At 32.9% G+C, this 24791-nt stretch overlaps 2 protein-coding genes across 2 annotated transcripts; both read left to right on the top strand.

Annotated features, from left to right (window-relative positions):
* The first annotated feature begins 990 nt into the window (after nt 1-990).
* Nucleotides 991-14961, top strand: LOC133190882 (formin-like protein 1). The gene is made up of 23 exons (XM_061326563.1): nt 991-1177; nt 4019-4111; nt 4641-4813; nt 5274-5412; nt 5533-5583; nt 5741-5839; nt 6231-6380; nt 8354-8470; nt 8718-8837; nt 8937-8963; nt 9137-9407; nt 9642-9748; nt 9836-9932; nt 10039-10098; nt 11603-11730; nt 11828-11896; nt 12115-12201; nt 12522-12590; nt 12677-12754; nt 13082-13208; nt 13687-13784; nt 13950-14114; nt 14236-14961. Exons 2-23 carry the CDS (start codon nt 4022-4024, stop codon nt 14956-14958), a joined length of 3045 nt encoding a protein of 1014 aa, XP_061182547.1. The 5' UTR covers nt 991-1177; nt 4019-4021; the 3' UTR covers nt 14959-14961.
* Nucleotides 14962-19049: 4088 nt separating this feature from the next.
* LOC133190881 (prostate stem cell antigen-like) lies at nt 19050-23808 on the top strand. Its single transcript, XM_061326562.1, has 3 exons — nt 19050-19319; nt 21145-21275; nt 23445-23808. Exons 1-3 carry the CDS (start codon nt 19265-19267, stop codon nt 23664-23666), a joined length of 408 nt encoding a protein of 135 aa, XP_061182546.1. The 5' UTR covers nt 19050-19264; the 3' UTR covers nt 23667-23808.
* Nucleotides 23809-24791: the final 983 nt, after the last annotated feature.

The following is a 24791-nucleotide window of genomic DNA, read 5'->3' as shown; positions in this document are numbered from 1 at the left end:
AATAACGACGATTCACCTCGTGCGATCCTATCGATAACAAATTTACCTTACAAGGTCTAAAGATTGCACCCTGTAAATTTTCTGTGAAGAGATTGTGTACAGGTTGAGATGACCTTTTTTGTAAATATAAAAATGATTGGGTTTTTTTCCTATTCGTGATATTGATCAAGTGTTGATAAAAATACGTTTGGGAATAGACAGAGCTTTGAACACAGGGGGTCCGAATCTTTTGATTGAATAATTCATAAGGCGATATTTACGGTGCACGAATAAATCGGGGAGGAATGCTTAAACCTCGGAAAAATCAGGTAATTGATTTTTTTGGGGTTTTTTTCCTTCTGTCTTAGTTTCTGATATTAATTAATCCGATATTTCAATATTTTACCCAAATTTTAGGTAAAAGCTTTCTGATACTAGGGAATATATGAGTATTTTATATACGGTACCATTTCATGGCCGCCCGCCACTTCATTGCATTTTACAACTAATTACATGTATACATTGTATATACTGTACTCCTCTCTCTCTCTCTCTCTCTCTCTCTCAGCACAAGCATGTGGTAACACAGAAATCAGGACAAAGTATCAATCTATTGTAACCTTTTATTTGTAAATCAATTCCAAATAACATTGCAAAACATTCCTTTTATTCTCAAGTGTATTTGTTTAATTGCAAGTGTAAAAGAAATGTATACGAAATACACATCTCCAACCCGTGTTTGTTATTCCTTCGTGTTCATACCCCAGCCGCAAGTCAACACAGGCGGGGGAACAATGTCGCTGCACTTTACTCGTTATTTAAATTTTTAAATTGACTTCTTTATGTAGTAAAAGGAAACATCATTGTGCGAAGGTCTGGGGGTAATTATTTACATAATTTACAACGGAGTGTTTATTTTAAGGGAGAAAAATATTTCTCAAAGAGACCAAAGATAATACGACAATATTTTACATTTCTGTCTGGACCATATTTACCCGAGGGACCTGTATCCCAGCGTGCCCCGCGGTGGATATCAGTTTAATAGTTGAAGCCTACTTGTGACTACTTTGACATAGCTAACTGTACAATGTTACCTGTTTACCCAGTAAACTAACACATGTGTATTAAACTTAACAACCCCTCCTCTTCGTGAGCGATGTATTTGTGAATTTCAAAAGAGGAACACTGCAATATACAAGTAAGAAGTTTTTTCCGAGATTTTCTTTTAAAAAGGAAGATGGTAAAATATTTTAGCACATTTTTGTGTAAAATATTTTTAATATGATTTTTTTTGTACGTACAGTTAGCGTAGCTTTCTTTTCTGTTACGTATTTAAACAAATAAGTGTTATTGTCCAAGAACTTGTGGTAGAAAAAAAATCTTATATTCGGGTGCTTTATAAAATGGGATGGTATCCTTTATCATAAATGATAAATTATTGAAAATTGCGAGGATGTCGGATATAAAGCCAAGCACTGCTACAAAAAGCAGTGATTTATATATGTAAACCAGGAATCTTTAAAATGATCCATTTCTTCATTCATTAAAATCTGCAATAACTGGTGATAGAACTCCACTAAATAAAGTAAAATGACATACTTAAGGGATCGATAATGGGGAATGTAAGTAGAAAAGAGGGGAAACGCGCATTTCCACAAAAGGAAAGAAAGAAGAAATGTTCATTATTCACAAGAAATGAAATTTTCATTTTTTGCTATTAATTCATATTATATTTATTACTAAAATTTTTATTTATACATTTATATGCTATCAATTATATGAATTTAAAAGGGAATTATAATTGAATTTCATAACATTTTATTTTGAACCCAATTAAAAAAACACTATTTTAAAGATATCACTGGTATTAAGGCTTCTCATATCTTAAAATCTATAAATAAAGTATTTCAAACTTTGGAGGACATACATTAAATCAGGAAATAATGTGATCTTAATTCTCGGATAGAAAATGAAAAAAAAGACTCATCAGTAGAAATTGACATGTGGAAAATGTCATTGAGCGTATCTTCTTAATAATGGAAGGAATTATAAACACCCCGGTGTTATAATCGTATCAATTCGACCAGAATTCTATAACCTCCACTGATTGTAACGGAATGCAGTCGGATTCCTCTTATTTAAAATTTCCGAGCAACTTGCAGATCGTACGGATTTCGTATTTAATTCTAATCGGCCCAAACAAGGAAACTGCCGAAAACATCAATGGGACGTCTTTATCTCCAACAGGCTGAGAATTTACAGAAGTACCTTTAACAAGAGAGATTGTTAGACTTAAAGCAACAGGATTATTTTGAAGTACCCAGATTACAAGTTGTTTCCAGAGAACGATGTTTACTTTCAGTTTGCAACAGCTCTTTGGTTTTGACATGAAAATATTTGCTTCACCAATCAAATGGTGATTAAGAACATTTTTGAACGACACCGGTCAAGTTTCTGAATTCAGAATGTTTCTGACATTTATAACACGATAAGAATGAAAAAAGTCGTTAATTCTGCCTAAACAGGAAACATCTATCAGCTCATTGCTGTTCATTACTTTGCAAATTAACACCTTTTTCATTAATTAGATAAATTAATAATTATAATAATAAATTTAAATTAATTTTTGGCCCATTGTGGGTATGATATGATAAATAAAATCTTTAAAAATCAACTAAATGTATACTACAAAGTAGTATCCTATATATTTTTCTTTTCACATTTCTTTCTGTCTCCATTTCAGCTTGTTTAACAAGCTGTATGTTATGAAATTTGTTATACCATAGGCCTAGATTTTGTCATCAGCGCACCTTCGTTGAAAATGCAATTTTAAAATTTAAGTCAGTGATATTTAAAAATTTTCATTCATAAAATACAAATTGTCTTTTTTGAGATTTTATCTCAAAGTCCTAAAAAATTGTTTCAAATTTTCTCGAGGACAAGCAGAATTTTCTCTTGTGTTTTCACCTTGTGGGCGAAGTAACACCAAATTTCTTAAATGGATCCTTTTTCAATTGTGTCACCTTGTGGAAGATATTTCTTTAAACAAGAGCTATTGTTATAAAGTTTTAAGGTGCTAATTTGGTACACCGACAAAGAAATATGATCATATTGTGTAAATTTCAACAATTACACGATTGTATTTTATAGTCACACCTTTCACTTCAGCCTTTAAAGAGTTGAACCATCTTGTCTGTCAAAGTAATCGTAACTCAAAACACGAAATGACAACTTGCATTGTTTACTGTGGTTTACATGTATCGGGTTGGTTTTTCTTTCTGATTTATTAGCTTCTTACAGTGCTTATATATTTTACCGACAGTCAAACAGTTTTACTAATTTTGAGAGTTCTCCACCTTCTTAGAAACACCATTAGATAAAGTATCAAGTCTTAAAAATCGCTCTCCAAAGTGTCTCTGGAAATCAACATGATTTTACATTAATCCATTTAATATCTTTCAAGATTCCTGTTAAAGTTATCCGTTGGATAAATTGTTTATCGTTAATCAGCCACAATATGAACTTTAAATTGGACCAAATAGGTCGCATGCATACAGTGTATTTGTAAACATCACCATTAATTGTCCCTACAGTTTGCACAACAAAGATTCCTCTGTTGACAATGAGGTTAACGATGGTTGGTGTCATTAAGAAGGGGGGACCATGTCAGATTACCGGGTGATTAAGCTCGTTCTTCTGGGGAAGTAAATAAATAGCATGCTGAGGTATAAAGGCCTTTATACCATGTGCCCCTTTCTTCTGGAATTTAAAAACCTTACCTCCTCTGGAACAAAAATTTCAAAAACATAATTGTTACAATTAGATTCCAAAATACAGGAAATAGATACTCATTTGATAAGTTCAATCGTGATTCGACATGATTTTATCCTTCAATATTATTTCATACTCTGTCCTCAGTTTTTAATGAACAATTAATAAGAACATGCCATTCAGAGATTTAAAAAGACGAGCATTTTAACAGGGGCTTGTCAGACCTACATAATGACAGTGTGATGAGTAGTACTGTGTGTCTTTGTAGGTAATGGCGACCCCCACCTCCCCCCGGGCTGTGGAAAGACAAAAGGCAAGACTGGCAAAACTGGAGGAAAAATGGAATATTCTCTTTAACCAGGTAGGACCGATTACCTCAAAAAATTGTTTGTATGTAAATTTTAAGTTTATTATTAAATACTTGATATATGAATAAGAGCAAGTTAGCGATTAAATCTACAAATTCTACGAAGAAAGTAAGTCGAAACAAACTTTGGACTTTTGAAGCTTACTGTCATTTTTTTTTTTTTGCTTTTTATTTTTGATATTAATTAAGAAATATATCGCATATAATTATACATCATCAGGTAAAGATTAAATTTAAAGATTCTCATAAATGATATGAAATTGTTATTCAATTTACTGGGCAAAAGAAAAACACATGTAAAAAATACCACGTATCAGCTTTGAATGTATTAAACCATTTGTTGTTACCTAAAATCATGCATAACGAAAACAAAAATGAAAAGTTATAAAGAATTAACAAAATTATAAATGAAAAAAAAGTCACTATTTGTAATCTTGAAAAACAATAATTATTGAAAAAAAATATTTGTATTGAACTGTGAAATCACCTTGGCATTAATTAATTGTATTGATTATTTTTACAGAAAACGAGGGCGCCAATATACAGTATGGTAATGTATATAGAGCACCTCCAACAGTACTGCAGTAGAGAAAGCAATTTCTTGTCCAACACTGGTCAAAACAATCAAGGCTCTACCCATCCGGTGTCCTACTTCCTGCAAAAACTCACACTGGACCTCAAAATGTCCTACCAATGGTAATATTTATTCGAAACGCTTTATTTGATATATTTCCTTTCAAGCAATTTGTCGTACATAAATAAAATCGCATTTACTGCGACAACATATGTAAAGAGAAAAACATATTAATAGGAAATAAATCGAACACCTCTGAGGTTTGGAGGAGGGGTTGGGTGCCCCGTCCGTCACTATTTGTGGGATCTAACATGAAGCCATTTCTTTTTTTATTCGGCCATTTCAAAAAGTATAATACAATGTAGAAGACATAAAGATAATTTGTAAATTAACTATTTTTGTGTACTTTTTCTGTAAAAAGTTCTGTTTATTCTTAATTCCAATGACGCATATTGGAAACCTCTTCAAAACAATTACACCGTACTTAGTAAAAATTGGTGAAAAAGAGAAGATATCATAATGGGTTATTTCTTCTGTGAATTAACTTTGTAATTTTTTTTTTTTTTTTGCTTGTGATTTAAGGTTTATCGAAGACTTTTGCAAGAAAGATAACGACGGTCTAACGTTATTGTTGACGTTGTTACGAAACATTCAGAAGACTACGAAAGAAATGACGTCAGTACCGTCAAAAGAAAGAGCACAAATCAGAAAACGATTACTGGTATAAATTAGTGTTTCATATCTAAGAGAAAGCTTACTCAGTCTAGCATTACATTAGTTTTTTTTCTTTTTTTCTTTTTTTTTTGTGGTGCCACTTTGATATATAGTATTTATATTGCAGACCGACGAATATGATTGCTTGGTCTGCATTAAATTTTGCCTCCGTGCCCAGGTAAGACATTTTGTCCCACAAATCACAATATCCATAAATTTAACGAGAAGAAAAAATATTTACCAATATTAGTATTTTTTTTATAAAGACATAACTTCATTTGCGATCGATTTCTTGCTATTATCTGACAGCTCATCTTTTACCCTCTAATTTAAAGGCTGCAAGTAAAATACTACTGGATTCGACGTACGGACTAGAAAGCGTCGCTTCTGCGCTAATGAGTTCGCACACGAAGTCAAGAGTCGCCGCACTAGAGGTGAAATATCCAAATTTCTCTTTGTCATTGTCTTGTTTAAAAGAGTGCATTATTGATTGTAATTATCAAGACTTACGTTTTCTTCTGAGCTGATGTGTTCGCTGGATTAGTTGATTATCTTTGTAATGTCTCTTCCGTTACGTGATAGAGTATTGATTTTTCACAAGTTGCAATTAACGAAATGAATTTTTAGGGAGTAAAAAATGTCGGAATATTTAATTAAAATTTAGCACATTAAGCTTATCTTTTTGATGATTAAAATGACCATGAATCAGAATATATATATGGTACAGTAGAGATTCTGACAGGTTAGTTGCAAGACAATGAATCTGTAATTTGAAGAAGATAATGTATTTTGAATATAATTAATTTTATAAATACCTTTTTTTAGATAATGAGCCTAATTCTAAGGGAACCCGGCGGATTTAGCAGAAATATCGACTGCTTCACCTACTTCCGATTGAAAAACTGCGAACCTGTTCGATTTAAATTCCTTGTCAACATGCTGATGTCACGTTCTGATGGACCACTTTCCTTTCAGGTTTAATACTTAAAACACTTCTACCATAAAAATGAAATTTTTGAGCTTTAGCCATTAATCTATTTCACTGGTTAGATCTTCCAACAAACTGTTGGAATTACGATGGGCACTACTTGTGCTCCTTTATTAGCCAACCTTTTTTTATAGCAGATTTTAATAAAAAAAATTCTACACGAGAAGATAACACTTGCTGTGGCCTTCAACTCGACATCCAGATACCTGTATATCGGCGACGTTTATTAACGTTTTATCAATTAACATTAGTTGCTTCCATTCATACGTGTATGTCGACTCGATATATCTCAGTGAACTCGAAATAAGAGATACCATAGAGTCTGCCACATCTGTTTTACGGACTATAAACCGTAACGATAAGGACCAATTAACAATAAAATTGTATGCCAAACGAGATGACTCCAGCTTTTCCATCGTCAACTTCGCTTATTTATATAGCAATATTCCAACATCATCTGCAAATGGTGTTTATTTATTTATTTATTTATTTTTTGAGATTGATCACTGTACGTTATCTTCACTTTTTTCATTAGTAATAATTGATAGGACATACTTTGATGAATATAACAGATGGATGACAGTGCACTTTTTAAGGTCTGAAATTAGAATCTAACGATATGCATAGATTTCAAAATTAAAGCGATTATCGTTCGCCCTTGTCTCTGACGTCATTTGCACGAAGACTTGTTTTAAAATATGTTTAAGATGTTGTTAAGATGCTAAATGGAGTAAATAAATTATATTGCTAGAAAATCCTGTAATTTTCTCTGTCATATATAATAGACTTCCATAGTTACTTCCATTCATATGTTGACTCGATATATCCCATTGAACTTGAAGCAAAATATACATTAGAGTCTGATACACCTGTTTCATATTTGGATGGTTTACTCGAAAAAGACGCTTATAACGTAACAACAAAATTTAATGTTGAATGTGATATTAACTTAAACTTTTCCATCTTCAACTTCCTTTATTTATGTAGCAATATACCCTTATCTCCTGCATATGGAATTTATGTCTTCCAGCTGATTCGATACGCAAGAGCATGTTCAACGTAGGAACAATTTCTAAAACGAGGCAAGCTATCGATAAACAAGTTGATGAAACAAGGATCATACCAAGTCGCGTTTGAAGTCAATATTTTGCGAGTTCTATGGACGATAAAATGACCTTGTCAGCAAATACAATCTATCATTAAGTCAAATGCTGACTGACGTTTTTCATACTAATTGTTAGGCCATTTTTTACACACTGAATTGTGTACGGATTTTCCCGTTTGCCCGATGATGACAAGTAGCACACGGCGGGTGTGACCGGTCGGCAGGGGATGCTTACTCCTCCATGGCACTTGATCCCACCACTGATGCTTTTAAAGGTCCGTGTTTGCTCTGCTCCCGATTTGTATTGTTTCAATGGACTTTTGAGCTTGAATACTGTTTGTTTTCTCCATATTCCATTCATTTAAAAACAAGTACACGTACATAGTAGTGAATTGAATTTTTAAATAATCTTACATGAAAAATGATATTTTCTTTATACAATATTGTGTGTATTTTTGACGTTAACATACCACGTGAATACATGTATCAAATTAATTAACTCGAAAGTCACGATCGCTTGAGCAAATAAGACACGACTTAACCAGCTATTACTATTAAACTATAGAAAATCAAGGCAAATATCAAATGTATGGTTGATGTTACAATTTAAATTCAGTGCATTCATATGACAAAATTTTGAAATTATGTAAAAAGTAATTTAATCACAGTTCACTGAGAACTCAGATTCATATCTTGATCTTTATCAAACTCCATGTGGCTGTCATTTATAAAGCCTCGTACAATTCGACAGAATGCGATCTATGGTCATAGTTCATGTGTATTTAGATCTTAATTGATAAAAGATTTTTAAAACGAAACGCTTGAGAATTTAATTTTCATTCTTTACTTTTACAGGTGTGCTGCATGAGATTTTTGAATTCTTTGATCACCTTTGCTCCTAATTCAAATATCAAAGTTTTCCTGCAGACTGAGTTAGAAATGGCTGGGGTGGATCCAAAGCTTCTCATACTGGTAGGTATTCTAATAACAAGATCAACGTGTATATTAATCATATTACTGAGAATACCTTGAACATTATTTATATATTTTTGTCAATGTTAAAGAGTAGTAAACTGTATGGTGATAGAAATTAACCCCCTTTCCTTTCCCCCAAACTACAAAAGTCCTCTGCACATGATTTCATACCAATTGATGCGGTTAAACAGTTGAGAGAGCACAAACTTGGAAATGGATATTTTATTTTTTCCTTTCTTCCCAGATGACTGAGGACAGCAAAGCTCAGGAGAAAGATGATCTTGTTAGAGAAATAATGGACTTTCAAAACAGCAAAATTGATGTTGACACGGTTATTGAAACAAATAGGACACTGCATGAAAAGGTCTTTCAACATATTTATTTTACTTTATAGAGACGAAATCAATTATAAGACATAGTTTTCATAATCTGTTTCTCTATTTTTGTTTTCGTTTTGTTTTAGATTTCAACACTGAGAAATCAGATAAAGGTAATAGGCATGACTGTATTATATTATCGGACAATCACTGTTAACGTTTTTGATAAAAAAAGAAATAATTTTAATTTTACTATATATGTTTTGATTTTTTCATACTTACGAGGGGTGATACTTATTTTTTATTTGCTTATATAAAACTAATAATTTCACTTCATTGTTAACAGACAGACAAGCTGCTATCAACGAAAACAAAGCCTGCTCCACCACCGCCTCCACCGCCACCACCACCTCTCTATCACCAGCCTCGATCTCAACATATTGCCACTGAGCCTGCGCAGGCTGAAAAATATCTCCATAATAACCCTTCAGTAACTGTTAATGTCGATGTTCATTTACAAAGTGTTCATGATCAGAACTCGGCATTGCAGACACTTTCATCATGCCTACAAGAACTGAAAGCCATGAAAAGCAATGATAAAATTCAACAAGAAAATGGTAAATCAAATAGAGGTAGAAAATTCACTGATGTACAAGCATTTTGGGAATCTAGCTTGCATGAAAAAAAAACCCCACATATTACATATTTTTTTTAAAAAAGTCATTAAAAATATAAAAATCAAAGATAAATCTTGATTTTCTAAAAATATATTTAATTTTGTTTTTTATTTAGAAATTTATTTTTAATAAAATTAATTACCATATTAACTAATGAAAATATTTCATATTCAGGGGAGTGCAATGAATCTAAAGACGAAAAGATTCCCTTTTCTTCAAGAGCAAAAATGCCGTACTTGAATTGGGCTGTTATAGGTGATGTGGAAAACACCATGTTCAAGGTATTGAATTATTTCCCCACGGCTCAATATTTTGATAAAGATATATACATTTCTGTGATAGGCTGATTTCAAGTTCTCTAATTTTAGAGTCTTAATTATGAAAGAGTGCTGGAAGAGATCGAATTGTTTGAACTAGTGGAGAGCTTTAAGATTGGACAGGAACAAAAACAAGACTATCCTAAGCGTAAGGACATGAAAACTTATCTTACCATTTATAAAAGTGATATTTAACAGATATTCAGATAATTGTTATGCTCTGCCTTTATTTGTCTTTCCATTCAAATTTCCAGCTCTCAAGGGAGGAATTTCAAAAATTCATTTTATGGAATCTTCAAGAGCCAAGAACCTTTGTAAGTACTTAGAAAAGCCACCAGAAGAGTTTATTTCAGGATTGAAAATATTCATATTTTTCATATTTCAATTAACCAGTATTCCTAAGACGGAAAGTGTGTATTGCGTAATTAATGGCAACAATACATATTATACAGTTATGGAATGGGTATGAGGGAAATAGCAAATTTATGGTTCCCCGAGGGAAATAGTTTCCTGCCGAGGGGAACCATAAATTTGATATTTCCCGAGTACCCATTCCATAACTGTTTTATTATACCGAAACAAACAAAGGAGATTTATTAACTAGAGACTTAGACATTTTTAAAACAATATAGAGGCATTCATATAAATAATCAAAAATGCCTGTGATTCCAATTTTGTTAAATATATAATGCATCAATATGAAAAAAAAATAACATTATTTAAAAATAATAATTTCACTGACATTTCGAAGGATTATCGCTGTCCTCTTTTTGCTTAGAAATTCCAGTATATGATTTTGACATCGCATGTCGAAATGTTTTGACGTCATAGTTACATTGCTAATAACATTACGTCACGGACTCGAGATTCCTTAAATGCTCCGCCCACTGTTCATTTTAATTGGTTAAAATTAATAATAAGTATTCATGAGGGAGTAGTCCCGGGGAGTAGCTCTGATTTTTCAGGGAGTAGTCCTCAGATGGGGGAAATACTATCTTCTCGGGGAAGATATATGTAGACAGTTTTATGGTATTAATTTTATTTAGAGTAATAAGAGCAGAGGTATAATAAAACTATATAATTTAATTTTGTTTGTATTCTAGCCTCTGATTGGTTAATATCCAAAAAGGAACACAAATTATTTCTGTATAACCTGGTTTGGTATGGGAACCCCCCCCCCCCCCCCCCCCCGACAACCAGCTGAATCATCTGTATCCATACAATCCTCTCATTTCCAGTCCTCGGGATTCATGGAAAATTCCAGATTTAATAAATGTACCTTTAACTTCGAACAATAATTCGATCTTACCACATGTAAACAAACAACAAGGCTGCTAAGCGTATGTATTAGTTTTTACCTCCCCTTGCTTCCCATCACTTCCGTTACTACGGTTGTATTATTGAGCGGCAAATTTGAACTAATAAAAAGCAACAAAATTTTACACCCATAGTTATTTAATGATTTTAAAATTAAATTATAAGGAATGACTCTAATTCTTGGCCAAATTATTCGAGTATAACCTGGTTTGGGTCAGTTTACGCTGTTTTATAATCCGCTTCGCGGATTATAAAGCATAAACTGACCCAAACCAGGTTATACTCGAATAATTTGGCCAAGAATTAGATCGAGTATAACCTGGTTTGGGTCAATTTACGCTGTTTTATAATCCGCTTCACGGATTATAAAGCGTAAACTGACCCAAACCAGGTTATACTCGAATAATTTGGCCAAGAATTAGAGTCATTCCTAAAATATACTAGTATTCATCACTAGTATAAGGTAAATACAATGTAAGGCATTGCTTTTGTTTTTAACAGCCATTTTGCAGAAAAGAATCGGACGATCTCCAGTCGAGATAAAAGGATTCATTGAAGAGTATGATACAGACTCTCTCTCAGCAGACAATGCCGAATTACTCCTGAAGTTCATTCCAACTGAGAACGAGGTTTGCATCTTTATGAGACAAAGACCAAACTATACTATTGTACTACATGTTTATAGGATATAATTTTTTTACTTGAGAATATTGGCATAAATTGCAGATGAGGACTATCATGGAGCTGGAGTTTGAACTGGAAGATCTGGATGAAGCAGAACAAATGTTGGTTCAAGTAAGTTTCCATTCTGAAAACAAATCTGAATTTTCGTCGGGAAAATTCGAACCATGGTACTTTATTATAAAATTGATAATTCTAATCTAAAAGACATAACACATTAACTTATCATAAATTCCATCTGTTTGAATTGCTTACAAGTTTTCAGAAACTCTAGACTAAAATGAAAATATGAAGAGCTGAGAAATTCTAAATGTTAGTCTATTATTTTTTAGTTAATGGCGATTGCTAGACTTGAGGAACGGCTTCGTCTTATGATTTTTATGGACAGTTTTCCTCGCGTGGCGGAAACACTTCTCTCAGTAAGATATTGGCACTTGTCTCTAACTGCAGAGAATAATCAAATATTTAGTGGTAGACAACAATTCTGGCACAAAATATACATAAAAACCCTTTCCTGGTAAGAAACCTAATTATGGAGGGAAAATATTTCTATTAATAAGACGTATCCACGTCAACCAAATGAAAGACACACGTTTCTGCTGGAAAGAAATGTACTGATTATTGAGGATGGAATTGTACATATATCAATCACTGCTACTTATAACTGATACACATGAAGCAAGTTAATATTTATAACTGCAGATGTTTATCTAATTCAATATTTGATTACATTTTTCAGCCAATCGCAGATTTAATGAACATCTCCACAAGATTGCTTCGATGTACGAAATTGAAGAAAATTTTCGAGGTAAACCTACAATATATAATTATGACTAATAATGAAAATAAATGAATAAACAAAACCTTAATTATATTTGTCCTTTTTTAAAAAAGATTATTTTGGCGGTTGGGAATTTCATTAACGGAAACAGAAAACAAGCCATTGGATTCAGGGTGGCATCTTTACCGCTGGTAAGTTCTCTGTCGCAAGTCGTTTTCTTCATTCAACCATTTAAAATACTTGAAAAACTTCTCTTTTTTTTTGGTGTTCATGATTTCAGAGCTATTATTCATTTAACGTTACCCCTTTGTAATATTGAATCATTAAGATTTAGGCTCTAAAATAAATTTTACAAGAGGAAAGGAAACAAAAAATCAGAAGTTCATATATTATTTTATGAAACAATTATGTTGAGACCTAATTCTTTCTTTACTTCACGTCATCTGACAGGTGTTGTTAAATATTTGAGAAACATGTTAAAGTTTGCACTGATAACAGGTATCATCTCTTTCGTTCAGTTAGAGCAAATTCGGTCTGGAGATAGGTCCTTGACATTGCTGGAGTATATCGCAGAGATTGTTGTACGTCACTATCATGACTCCCACGATTGGTATAGTGACCTTGACATTCATCACACCAATTCAGGTAATGTTACCGTGATTTTATGATTTTTAAAACAAAAAATATCTTTCTTTTTTTTTTAAATTGAATGCCCAGAGCATTGGAATATAAACAGAAAAAACAGGTCCTGGTTTTTTTCTTCAGATCCATTCATAGTAAGTTATTTAAAATTCTGTCTTCCAGAAAGTTAAGTACTGTCATAACCAATGCTAGTTCTGTTGACACAAAGATAGAACTTAAATTAGTTAAATTTGTTTAATATTTAACTCCTCTGGTTTAGAAATTCTGGACCGTATTTGCTTTTTTCCCATTTCCCCGATGAAATAATTTTTTAAGATGCATAAACGCACAAGTACTGGTATATATGACTGAAAAATGAGATTGTCTGGCAGATTAAAACTGAAATGGGATTATGGTACAACTACATGTAGGGAATGTGTGATAAATCAATTAGAAATTGAGCATTCTGTTGCCATCCTGACTAATTTGTTTCTTTTTTTAGCATCATTTCAATCATTGGTATCATCTGTTAAAGAGATGAATACTGGTATGACCATTTTACAGCAAGAAATCAACGAAACCTCTTGTCAACGTCTGATTGTATCCTTCTTGGTTTAATTTAATGCATGTATATCATATACGTTACATTATAATTGTTAATACCAATCATGTACTGGTGGATTTAATGGTATCAATTTTTTTATCATTCAAAGTAAGCTTTCACTGTATATGACCGAGTCAAAAATATCTTTAACTTATCCCAAGCTCTTCCAGAGAGAGATTTCACCTATGTGTAGCAAAATTCAGAGAGAGTTTAAAGAAATGGAAACAGCATATTGTTCAGTGTGTACCATGTTTGGAGAGAATTCCACCGAGTTAGACTCTCAGGAGTTCTTTAATGTTATACACAATTTTGCAGAATCATACAAGGTAGGGACGTTATTTGTCAAATTAATTCATAATTAAAAAATAAGGTTTTAACGAATACTCAGTATGTTTAAGAATTTAGAAAAAAATATATATATATTTCACATAATCATTTATATTACAGAAAGCTGATAAAAAGTTGAGTAGACAAAGATGGCGGAAAGGAATCATTCTATCGAAGACAAACTATATCAAACCACCGGTTGTAAATGTTGAAATGGAGGAAGCTCGGTCTCCAGAATCGACCACTTCTCCTGAATTTGTCTCTCACAATTCTACCACTCCTCCTGCAAACAACGTTCTTTCACCGGGCTATGCCCAACTAGACGACAAAGTGGAACAGCATGAAAAGGTCTTTACTTTTGAAAATTGTGATATTGCTGATAAGGAAATAGTTACTTTGAGTGATCAGAGCATAGAAGACTGGGTTGTGAACAGTCCGCATCCTTCCGCGTGTACAGACGTTTTACGAGAAGAATCTGTCGCAAGAATAAAAAACTTAGATCCACCAAAAGAAGAGGATGATAGTATATTTGACTATGATACTGCAAGTGAAGACAGTGCATTTGTTGGATCGGAGGGTCAGTATCTCAGATCTTCCACCAGCAGAACTTTTGCCTTCACTGGCCATGTCTTACAAAATGACAACTACCACAGTGTACTACGGAAGCCGAGTCCTCCGCCGGAACCACTTCCGGATTATTCCGTCTGCGGAACTCTCAGGATCGAGGACGATGTAGAGCGGGTATTGAATGACTTTGATGGGAAATTAAATGAATACTGTACGATATCCAATGTAGCTGTTCACAAGGGTTATATAGATATGAGGTCTGAAATTTACATCTAAGAAAATGGAAAACCCTTTCTCAGTTATTTCGCTTTGTGAAAGGAAATCCGTGTTCTGTGTTTACTTGGTGCAATAGACGCCAAAAAAAAGTGCAATATTTATTTTCAATGATATTCAATAAAATATAAGTAGAATATTTTTATCTTGTTTTAATTCGGATGGACCTTAAATTAATTTATGAGGAAATACGAGTCACTCCTTCCTCAGGTCAGGATTTTTATTCAAACGCATCAGAATATCACAAATTGATTGGACACTACATTCTTTTTCTTCATCTTATATTATAGACCCTTTTCCTATGACACATTTTGCTTAGGAGTTATTCCCCTTAGCCGCCATCTTGTATGGCAAAGCAGTGAATTTACCTCTTTGAGCAACCAATTTTAAACATGCATTCAAGAAAAATATGGGGGAAAATATTAACAATCTTATTATCATGAATTAATAGAGGATATAACAAATGTGTATTCATAAGAAAAATAGTGTTATCTTTACCTCAGTAACCAGTATAAGAAATTGAACTTGGTTGAATAATGAAGGGATCTGGGAATGTTGCCCTACAATATGGCGGCTAAGGGAAATAACTCCTAGGCAAAATATGTCATAGGAAAAGGGTCTATACCTGTCACACAACTCCTCCTACACGTCGAGGATGGTGGAGTCAAACAGAAAGAAAATGTACAGTGATCTCCTTTCAAATAAAAATCTATGAGATATTGTCTGTTTGATAAAGTGTCTTTCATACTCGCCATCGCCATTTCATACTCGTCATATCAATTTGTACACCTTGAAAAGAATGGAGTACGGAAGTCTGGATAAAAAGACCATTGTATGTCGAACATGATCATCAATGACTATAACGGGGAACATCCTGATAACAATGAGTCTGTTATTGTCATCAATCCGCCATTGCAACTAATTTCAATGAAAAAGCCATCACTTGTTTGCGGAATTGTTGAGCGGATTAATTATGTACATTTCGAATAAAAGTTTAGCCTTGACAACAACTTAGGAACTACATGTACGTTCCGAATTTGCAAAATGCCATTAATTAATTCAAACCTCGCTTATGAAGACCTTTCCGAAGACAAAAAAGGTTATTCAACATTTACCGAGTTTGAGCTTCACAGAACATCTTAAATAAATGTATTTATGTTAGGCATTTACGTTTAACTATATCTTCCTTATTTTTAAGCTGGATAAAAAATTACTGTAAAATTATTTTTGGTGAGGTCATATCTTCGTAGTATGAGGAAAAACAAAAATTTGTTCGAGCAAATTTGATATTATTATCAAACAATAGACATGATATTGCACATTTCAAGATGGATAGTAATGTGTGCATGGGTCTATTCAATTGATATCGCAGAACAACGAAAATTAAAACCCAAATTATTGATTAGAACATATGTAAATGAACTCGTCTAATGTATTTAATAATTAAACAAGATGTGTTTGTGAAACACTGATGCCCCCTCCCCTTCCGTATGACAGCTTATGGCGAAGGTTAAAGTTTCTCACATGCAAGTCAAACTCCAGGTCAAAAGATCAAAAATGTTGGTACACAAAGAAAGGTCTTGTCTTGAGGAATATACTTTTGAAATATGAAAGCTCTAACACCAACCGTTGATAAGTTATGTTTTGCAAAATTCAGGACAACGTAAAGGTCAAGGTCAAAAGGTGCCCAAGGGAAGGTCTTTTCACAAGTGATATCCATGTAAGTGAAATATGAAAGCCCTAGAACCAAAAGTTCAAAAAAATATGGTTAAGGTTAAAGCTTTTTTTAAAGAAGGTCAAACTCCAAGGTCAAGGTCAATGGGCCAAAATTGTTGGTATCCAAAGGAAGGTCTTGTCACAAGGAATACACATGTGAAGAATGAAAGACCAATCACCAACTGTTCAAAAGCTATGGCCAAGGTGGAAGATTTTCAAAAGTAGGTCAAACTCCAAGGTCAAACTGTCAGAGTTCGATTACGGGGGCATAAAAAAGGTTTTGTTGTTAAAATTTTCATAATTTCAAATATTTCTTAGAAAGTTTTCATTAATTTGGGCCTCTTAATGAATTGCATTGCTTTAGAAACAAGATGTGTTTGTGAAACACTGATTCCCCCGCATGTCAACTTATAGCAAAGGTTAAACTTTCTCAAATGCAAACCAAATATGTTGGTACCCATTTAGTAAGGTCTTGTCTCGAGGAATATGCCTGTGAAACATGAAAGCCCTAGCAGCAACCATCGAATACCGGTAGATATGGAAAAGGTTAACCAAAAAAAAAAAAATTCAAAAGTATGTTAAACATCAAAGTCAAATGGTCAAAATTAATGGTGCCCAAGGAAAGGCCTTCTCCCAAGAAATACACAGGTGAAATATGAAATCCGAAGCACCAATCGTTCAAAAGTTATGACCAAGGATAAAGTTTTCCAAAAGTAGATCAAACTCCTAGATCAAGGTCAAGAGTTCAAAGTTGTTGGTATTCAAAGGAAGGTCTTGTCACAAGAATTACACATGTGAAGTATGAAAACCCTAGCACCAATTGTTCAAAAGTTATGGCTAAGGTTTAAGTTCGGTAAAATTTTGCAAAACTGGGTCAAATTCCAAGGTCAAAAGGTCAAATATGATGGTACCCAAAGAACGGTCTTGTAACAAGGAATACACATGTGAAATATGAAAGCCATAACTCCAACCAATCAAAAGTTATGGGCAAGGTTAAAGTTTTTGCGGACAAACAGACAGAGCAAAAACTATATACCCCCGAATCTTCGAATCGGGGGCATAAAAAGTCACAGAAAGACAACATAATGTACAGTACGGGCCCAAAGAACGCAGGGGATGGGGGGCAGGGGTATAGTATTTTGCTATAGTAAATTTTCATTTAGATGCGTGCCCCCCCCCCCCCCCCACTTTTTGTTGCTGTAAGGTCGAGCATTGGCAAATTCTAGGATTTGGACAGTTAAGTTTTTTTTACTGACAGATTATTTTGGGATCCCCCCCACCAACACTTTTTGGACAGTATAGGTTTTTTTTGTTTGCTTGTCAGATTTTTTAGGAGATTGCATGCCCCCCCCCCCCTTCCAAGCTACGGCCTGCAATAGAAATATATATTTCTTCATAGCAAAAATGAGAAACGGTGCGGACAGAAAGATTTGAACTGTACTGTGTAAACTAGCATGGTGCTAGTAACTCTTACTACGTGATGTCTGTACGAATTACACTAAAGTAAAGCGGAACATTCATCATTGGGATTTAATTGTCGTGCTGATTGTGACGCTAATTAACAGGTTTCTATTACTGTGTTAGTTATGATCAAAAATATACTTTGCTTCAAAAGTTGTACGTACCATGGCCTTATACATGACAGGAAGCAGAGAATCCAGAGAATCACTGATGTATACTGCAACAGGAAATGTGCATTGCTGCATGAACCATTAAACGATGTTTTGCTTGCATCAAAGGACAAGATTGCTAAAGCTTTCATATAAGACAAATGACGTATAGTAGTATAAGCGTATCTTTAATTTATAAATTAGAAGTCAATATTATAATAATAAATACCGCTAAGAAGCCTTTAGTTGTACTTAACTTGTAAAAGACCTATTGATGAGAATAAAAACATAGGTTTTCGAAACAAAAAATTCTTGAATTCATATAAATAGAGGATATTCAAAGTTTTGTTGTTGGATATTGAATAATTTATTTCACGAGTGGGACATGATTTTTTTTTCACCAGTGCGAAGCAAAAAAATTGAAAATGTAATAAAATACATTTATTTGCTTGAATTTCTTTCCAATAAAAGGAACAGCTATTCAATTATTGTCAATATCTTATACTGTTGTCGCTTCGACGATTATAACTACAAGTTGCATCCATGAGAGAAATTATGTCGTTCTCTGTCATCTTAATATAAACTCTGTATAATAAGCAATTGTTCCATCATTTCTCATCTTAAACAAATGAACACCTTTGCATTTCTTATACTTTCGGCAATAATGTAGAAAACATTCTCTATCCGAAATCAAGAGAAAAAAGTCGATGTTCATTGCTTAGCTTCCGGCTACCTTCTGAAGATCAATAAATTCTAACACCATTTTCTCGCCTTCGTTACTGGTTCTTTCACTTTTAGAATTTTTCACTATGAGACTGGACTCGATGGTGTAAGTAAATATCTACAGAGAAGCTCGCAAATCGATTAACAGGTGACGGTGATACGATGATCTTTTACTAATGGCCTCACGAAAGCCTTGGTCAATGGCGATAAGCCTTCCTTCCTCTGCCTAACCCGTGCTAAGATGATGGATTTTCTTTAACATGATTTTGTGTTCCGGGTTTTACTTCGGAGTTTTTCTATGTGCTTTAATAATGCGTAAGTATGTTTTTAAAAAATATTCAACATTTTTTATATAGCACAGTGGTACATTTTATGTTGATTTTGGACAGGCAAATATATTCTTATCCTATATAAAATGAATTCCTTGTTCTTTCGACATGTGTATTTTCTTTCTTTTGTTAAACAGGCAAACAAACAAAATAAATAAATTAAAAACGCCATGGTTTTTACAACAAAATGAATATTTTAGGGGGGAAAATTTATGCCCATTTTAAATGCATATGTACATACATAAAGTAGTCCAAGTATCCCAAAGAAAAAATACACAAAGAACAAAAAATAGACCTAGAACCCCATTTCTTTAAAGTAAAAGATAATTTATGCTGATTTTTGTGTATGTTGGTTTGATAGGAGACCTATTTGATTATATTTGGTACACGTCAGAAAGAAGTAGAGACTCCGATGCTAAGAAATGATTGATCTATTACACTATTGTAACCCCCCTCCCTCCCCAACGGTTATTCCGTTTAAGCAGCATGTCCCGTTATTATAAAACCAACAGATTCTAAAGTTACACGCTGTTGTCTATTTTCTAGTGCATTAAATATTGATGAAAGACTTGCTGATAAAATTCTTTGAAAGTCCAGTTTACAAATTGGCTTATCAAAGGAATCGGTGATCAAAGAATTTGCAATTAATCACAAAACGTCGCAAATTACAACAAAATAGACTTTCTCATAAGGTTATGGATATATTAGAAAATATCAAAGTTGAAGCGCCTTCCCGTGCTCTTTTGGAAAATATTGATCAGACAATATACAACATCTGCACAGACATTCATTTTATCTAAAAATATTGGAAATACAATTTTCACATGTTGCTCAATTGTTCGTAATGCAAGCCACAGGCAACCACAATTTAATGCATTAATCGGAAATTTCTGTCTTCTGCTGCTCGTTTGAGGCAGATTTAATCGGTACAAATGTTGAGAAATTATGTGGGATTACTTTGCTGCGACTTTATCTAATTGACAGAGATTTATTAATGTTCAATCTTCCCCAAATGGTCATAAAATGAATTGTTTTTACATTCTTTGAAATAGTATCACAATATCCGATTGGCTTAGAAGGGGCTTTCCAAAAAAAAGAAACAAATGTAAATATTGCCTCCTTAGGACAAGACCATACCCAAATTCTGTAGTAAGGTTTATTAACATGTTCAAGCAATCGAAAAGGCAAGATTGTTACAACAACAAGACAAGAGTATGAGGGCAATGAAGCCCAGGAAAAACATCCGAGGAAGCAACATAGAAAAATACAAAAAAAAAAAAAAAACCAAAAAAAAAAAAAAAAAACAAAGAAAGAAAAAAAGAAAACAAAACTTAAACAAAATGGAGTGCAAGACCCCACGCATCTCCGTCGCTTAACAGAAAGGAGACAGTGACTCTAACAGTTCATCATACATATTTGTCCTATAGTCTTGCAAAGGCATAGTTTTTGAATGACGAATTGGGAAGAAAACGGCATATGATCAAAGCTTTTAAATTTAACTATCACGAGAATTTATCGATTACTTTGAACATTGAATCAGAAGAAGAAATGGAAAATGGGATCCGAACATTGAATCAAAATAAGATGTCAACTACAGTATCGACAAAATTTCTACCTTTTTGAGACGCGTGTAGGTGACATATGAGTTAGATAAAGCTTAAGAAGTTTAGTATTTAATATATACATATACGTATACATATATATATATATATATATATATATATATATATATATATATATATATATATATATATATATATATATATAATGTTCTTAACATAATGCTCTTATTTATAAATGTGTCTTTTCAGTTATGCATTTGGTTCCAAGCTTTGGACTGCAGTGTTACAACTGCACAACGACATGGGAATACGGCGCATGCGTATTAGAACCAAACACGACCAGGGTAGTCACATGTGATTCTAACCAAAGCTTTTGCTTGGTAAGAAAAGGGGATCATTGTTATTTTAATTCTTAGTGTTGAATAGTAAACTGTTTTAAACATCCAAGATTACTTTACCAGTTGAATTAATACAATGTGTAGACTTTCAAGTTATTTATCGAAATCTACATCATCATTTATTTGGTATCATATGTCATCATACATAAAACAAATACACATAAATGTACATAGTCATTTGAAAGACAATATTTGAGAATCCATAAATTTTAAATAGATTTATAAATAGATATTCAGGAAACCATATTTTAGATAGTGACTAGTTGATACCAGGATAACCCATTAAAGCTGGAGAGCTTATTTCCAATGGGGTCCTACCCTAAATAAGATAAAAATACAATGTTTCATCATTAAAGCAATATAACAATTTTTGGCACTATAATTTTAGCACTGCGTTGCTTACACGTTAAATTTAATTTAAGTATGACAACATATAGGATCAATAAAATAATAAAATATGTTTTATAAGTTAATGCTAAAACATATCACTTTCATGTTCTAAAATGCCGTTTTGTAAGATAAAACTCTTAACTTGTTTCTTAAAAGTACTCTTTCCTTTAGTACATTTAATAGAAGCTCTTAAAAAATTCCAGTCCTTAATGCCATTATAGTAAAAAGTATCCGCTTGACATGCTTTCACATGAGGAATAAAAAAATCTTCATTAGTGGATGCTCTAGTGTTACGTGAAGACACGGCTGACCTTAAAGTAAAATTTTCGCTTAGATAGGATGGCGCACAACCATGATATATGTTATACACATGGTTTAATCTGAGTTGTCGTACCCGGTCTTCTATATTTAAATAATTCAATGTACTAAGCACTTTGTAGTTTATGGAATGTAAAGGAGTTAAATTCAGAATAAATCTTACCATTTTGTTTTGACATACTTGTAATTTCTTTTTCAAACTCTTTGACAAACCTGCATACCATGCACAGCAAGCATAATCTAAATGACATTGTATAAGAGCAGAACATAATAACATTTTACTTCTTATATCCAAAAAACGAGCTTGTCTGTATAAAAAACGCAACCTGTTGTTGACTTTTTGTACAATGGACTCAACAATAAATTCACCACTCAGAAATTGATCAACAAAAACTCCTAAATATTTAACTTTTTCCATAGAATGTATTGTATGTCCATTACACTCAATGTGAAAATCTTGGACACTTGAAAGCTTCTTTCTTGATCCAAATAAAATACATTCAGTATTACATATATAGTAACTATATCTTATAAGATTAATTTCTAATATAAAATTAAAAAAAAAATTGTATGTAATTCATGTAGATATATCTTAAGAAAAATAATAGAGGACTCAGTAATTAGCATTTAAGTTTCTGATATTGCTTTAAATTCGAGAAACGCACGTTTCTCACTGCAATGTCTTTTTCAAATCATAAAATTAATCGTATTCACTAGTACTTATGAGATTTAGATTTCTAATAACAAGAACGGAATTCCCAATGGTACTCCGAAGACGCTGCATTATAACGACTTCCAACTTTGTTGACGTGATCTGGAAAAGATAGATAATTGATTAGTGCGGATTAATTTCCGCTTTGCCTGTAGATATGTAGCAGAGATGATTGATGTAATTGCGTTATATATTGAAATTTCCATTAGCCTTACCATGAATTTGAACAGAACGACAAGGCATAAATTGTACACACAAACAAAGTCACGAATGATGTATAATCTTTCTTTTAGATTTCATATGAGTTTTCATTGTACGAATCTAGAGAAAAGTCCAGCTAAAGATAATACAACTCGTCGATTCACTTAACTGATTACTGATTGGTCCCTTCTTGAAAATGGTATAAATATTTCTTTTTTAACAAAATTAAGTGATGGAAATCTAAAGAATCTAAGGCTTCCCCTTTTTTTTACTTTCACAGTAGTTCAGTGTATTTCATACAATTTTCACATTTTCAGTGTATTTCATATATGATGTTTCACATTTTTTCTACATGATATCTGCACATATACAATAGCACATTTGGCAGACACTTGATGCACAGGTACAATGTTTATGTTTTTTAGGAAAAGATAATGTGTTACATGACAAAGGAAAATAATTGCATGGGGCTTAAAATAAGGGAAAATAATTGGTTTTAAAATACTAGTACATTGTTTTTTTTACGACAGGTTCAACGAAATGAAACATTCGGAAAATTTGACGTCCTCATCAGACGATGCGCAACTTCCTGTTCGCCTCATTGTGGTATCTGGGGTGACGACATTGATACAGAACGTTGTTTTTCGTGTTGTACGACAGACTTGTGTAATATTGATAATTCTTCACATGGTATACACGTGCCTGTAGTGACTTTAAACATAATCAATATTATGTTCTTATTAATTATGTGATCTTTGCTTACTTTTGCTAAGCATACTTTATCATATTTGCCTGGAGTTTTAATTAATGTTCTCTTTCCCTATATATGTACATCGAAAATGCTTGTGAAAGAATAAGTACATCTGTACTAAAACAAATAAAATAACTGCCACAATCAAATAAGATAATGGTTTGCGATGTAATAAGTGCATTTGCATGCATTTATAGTGGTACCGTGGGAATAAGTATAAGATAGTACCAAATGATTTCTTTAGAAGATTGACTCAAGTGAGAAATTGCATTCCCGATGGTATATACAGTCTCCGGCCCAGTCCTGAAAAGTGACGAAGAATCCCAATCAAACAGTACATCGACCCAATATCTCGGTCTAATGGTGAAAATCGATTTGGACAGTTTATGAGAAAGACGATTTGATAAAGGAACGAAATAATGCAGATTTCGTGTTGTTGGTTTATTTGCTTAGAAACCAAGGGGGAATTCTGGTTCAATAATTCATAAAAGAAAAAGGGTCACTGATGCTATTTTTGTGAAAATGTAGTGCATATGTTCTCATTATTTGAATAATTTTCCCAAAATACATGAGTAACTTTGTAAAAGTGAAAAAAATGTACAGTATAAAACATTCAGTATAATATTGTAATTTATAAATTGAATGGAAGGAAAACAGAAGAAAATTTTATAAACAGAAAATTCACCATTCTAAGCCATTTGTTACAAAATCAATGTATTTTCATGAATACCCTGCCTTTTCATTTAGTAAATGTCTTTTTTATTTGAGTATTCGCTCGAAAACCGAGAAGGCAATGGATTAATTTGACGGACCGCTGGTCAAAAAGATCGCCACATGTGAATTTTATCGGAAGTGATCTATTAACCCATGCTAGTATTTTGATGTGCAAAAATTGAAATTATGCTTATAAAAAATTAAAAGGATATTCCGTCATCCATCAAACGGTCAATTATTTTGATTTCTTTCAGTTTCGCCTACGTTTGTTGTTAAATAACAGTTCTTTAAAATTGCATTGCAACGAGCACATTAACACTATTATCCAGGTATACTGTTCACTTATGGTTATTCTCATTGAAGCACCTTGTCAGAGTTTTGAAATAACGCACCTTTCTTTTTATCAAATTAT

The sequence above is a fragment of the Saccostrea echinata genome, unplaced genomic scaffold (assembly GCF_033153115.1).
Source record: "Saccostrea echinata isolate AGI-Se365-2 ecotype Australia unplaced genomic scaffold, CSIRO_AGI_Sech_v1 ptg000022l, whole genome shotgun sequence".
In the NCBI taxonomy this organism is placed as follows: Eukaryota; Metazoa; Mollusca; class Bivalvia; order Ostreida; family Ostreidae; genus Saccostrea; species Saccostrea echinata.
The sequence above is the reverse complement of the archived record's forward strand: the minus strand, read 5'-3'. Positions and strand labels throughout refer to the sequence as shown.

Bases quoted from the DNA above. Each gene is read 5' to 3' on its own strand.
- LOC133190882 (XM_061326563.1), top strand. From the start codon at position 4,022: ATGGCGACCCCCACCTCCCCCCGGGCTGTGGAAAGACAAAAGGCAAGA. The intron at 10,099-11,602 runs GTAAGTACTTAG...TGTTTTTAACAG, and splicing joins TTCAAGAGCCAAGAACCTTT to CCATTTTGCAGAAAAGAATC. The intron at 11,731-11,827 runs GTTTGCATCTTT...CATAAATTGCAG, and splicing joins TCATTCCAACTGAGAACGAG to ATGAGGACTATCATGGAGCT.
- LOC133190881 (XM_061326562.1), top strand. From the start codon at position 19,265: ATGATTTTGTGTTCCGGGTTTTACTTCGGAGTTTTTCTATGTGCTTTA. The intron at 19,320-21,144 runs GTAAGTATGTTT...GTGTCTTTTCAG, and splicing joins TCTATGTGCTTTAATAATGC to TTATGCATTTGGTTCCAAGC. The intron at 21,276-23,444 runs GTAAGAAAAGGG...TTTTTACGACAG, and splicing joins CTAACCAAAGCTTTTGCTTG to GTTCAACGAAATGAAACATT.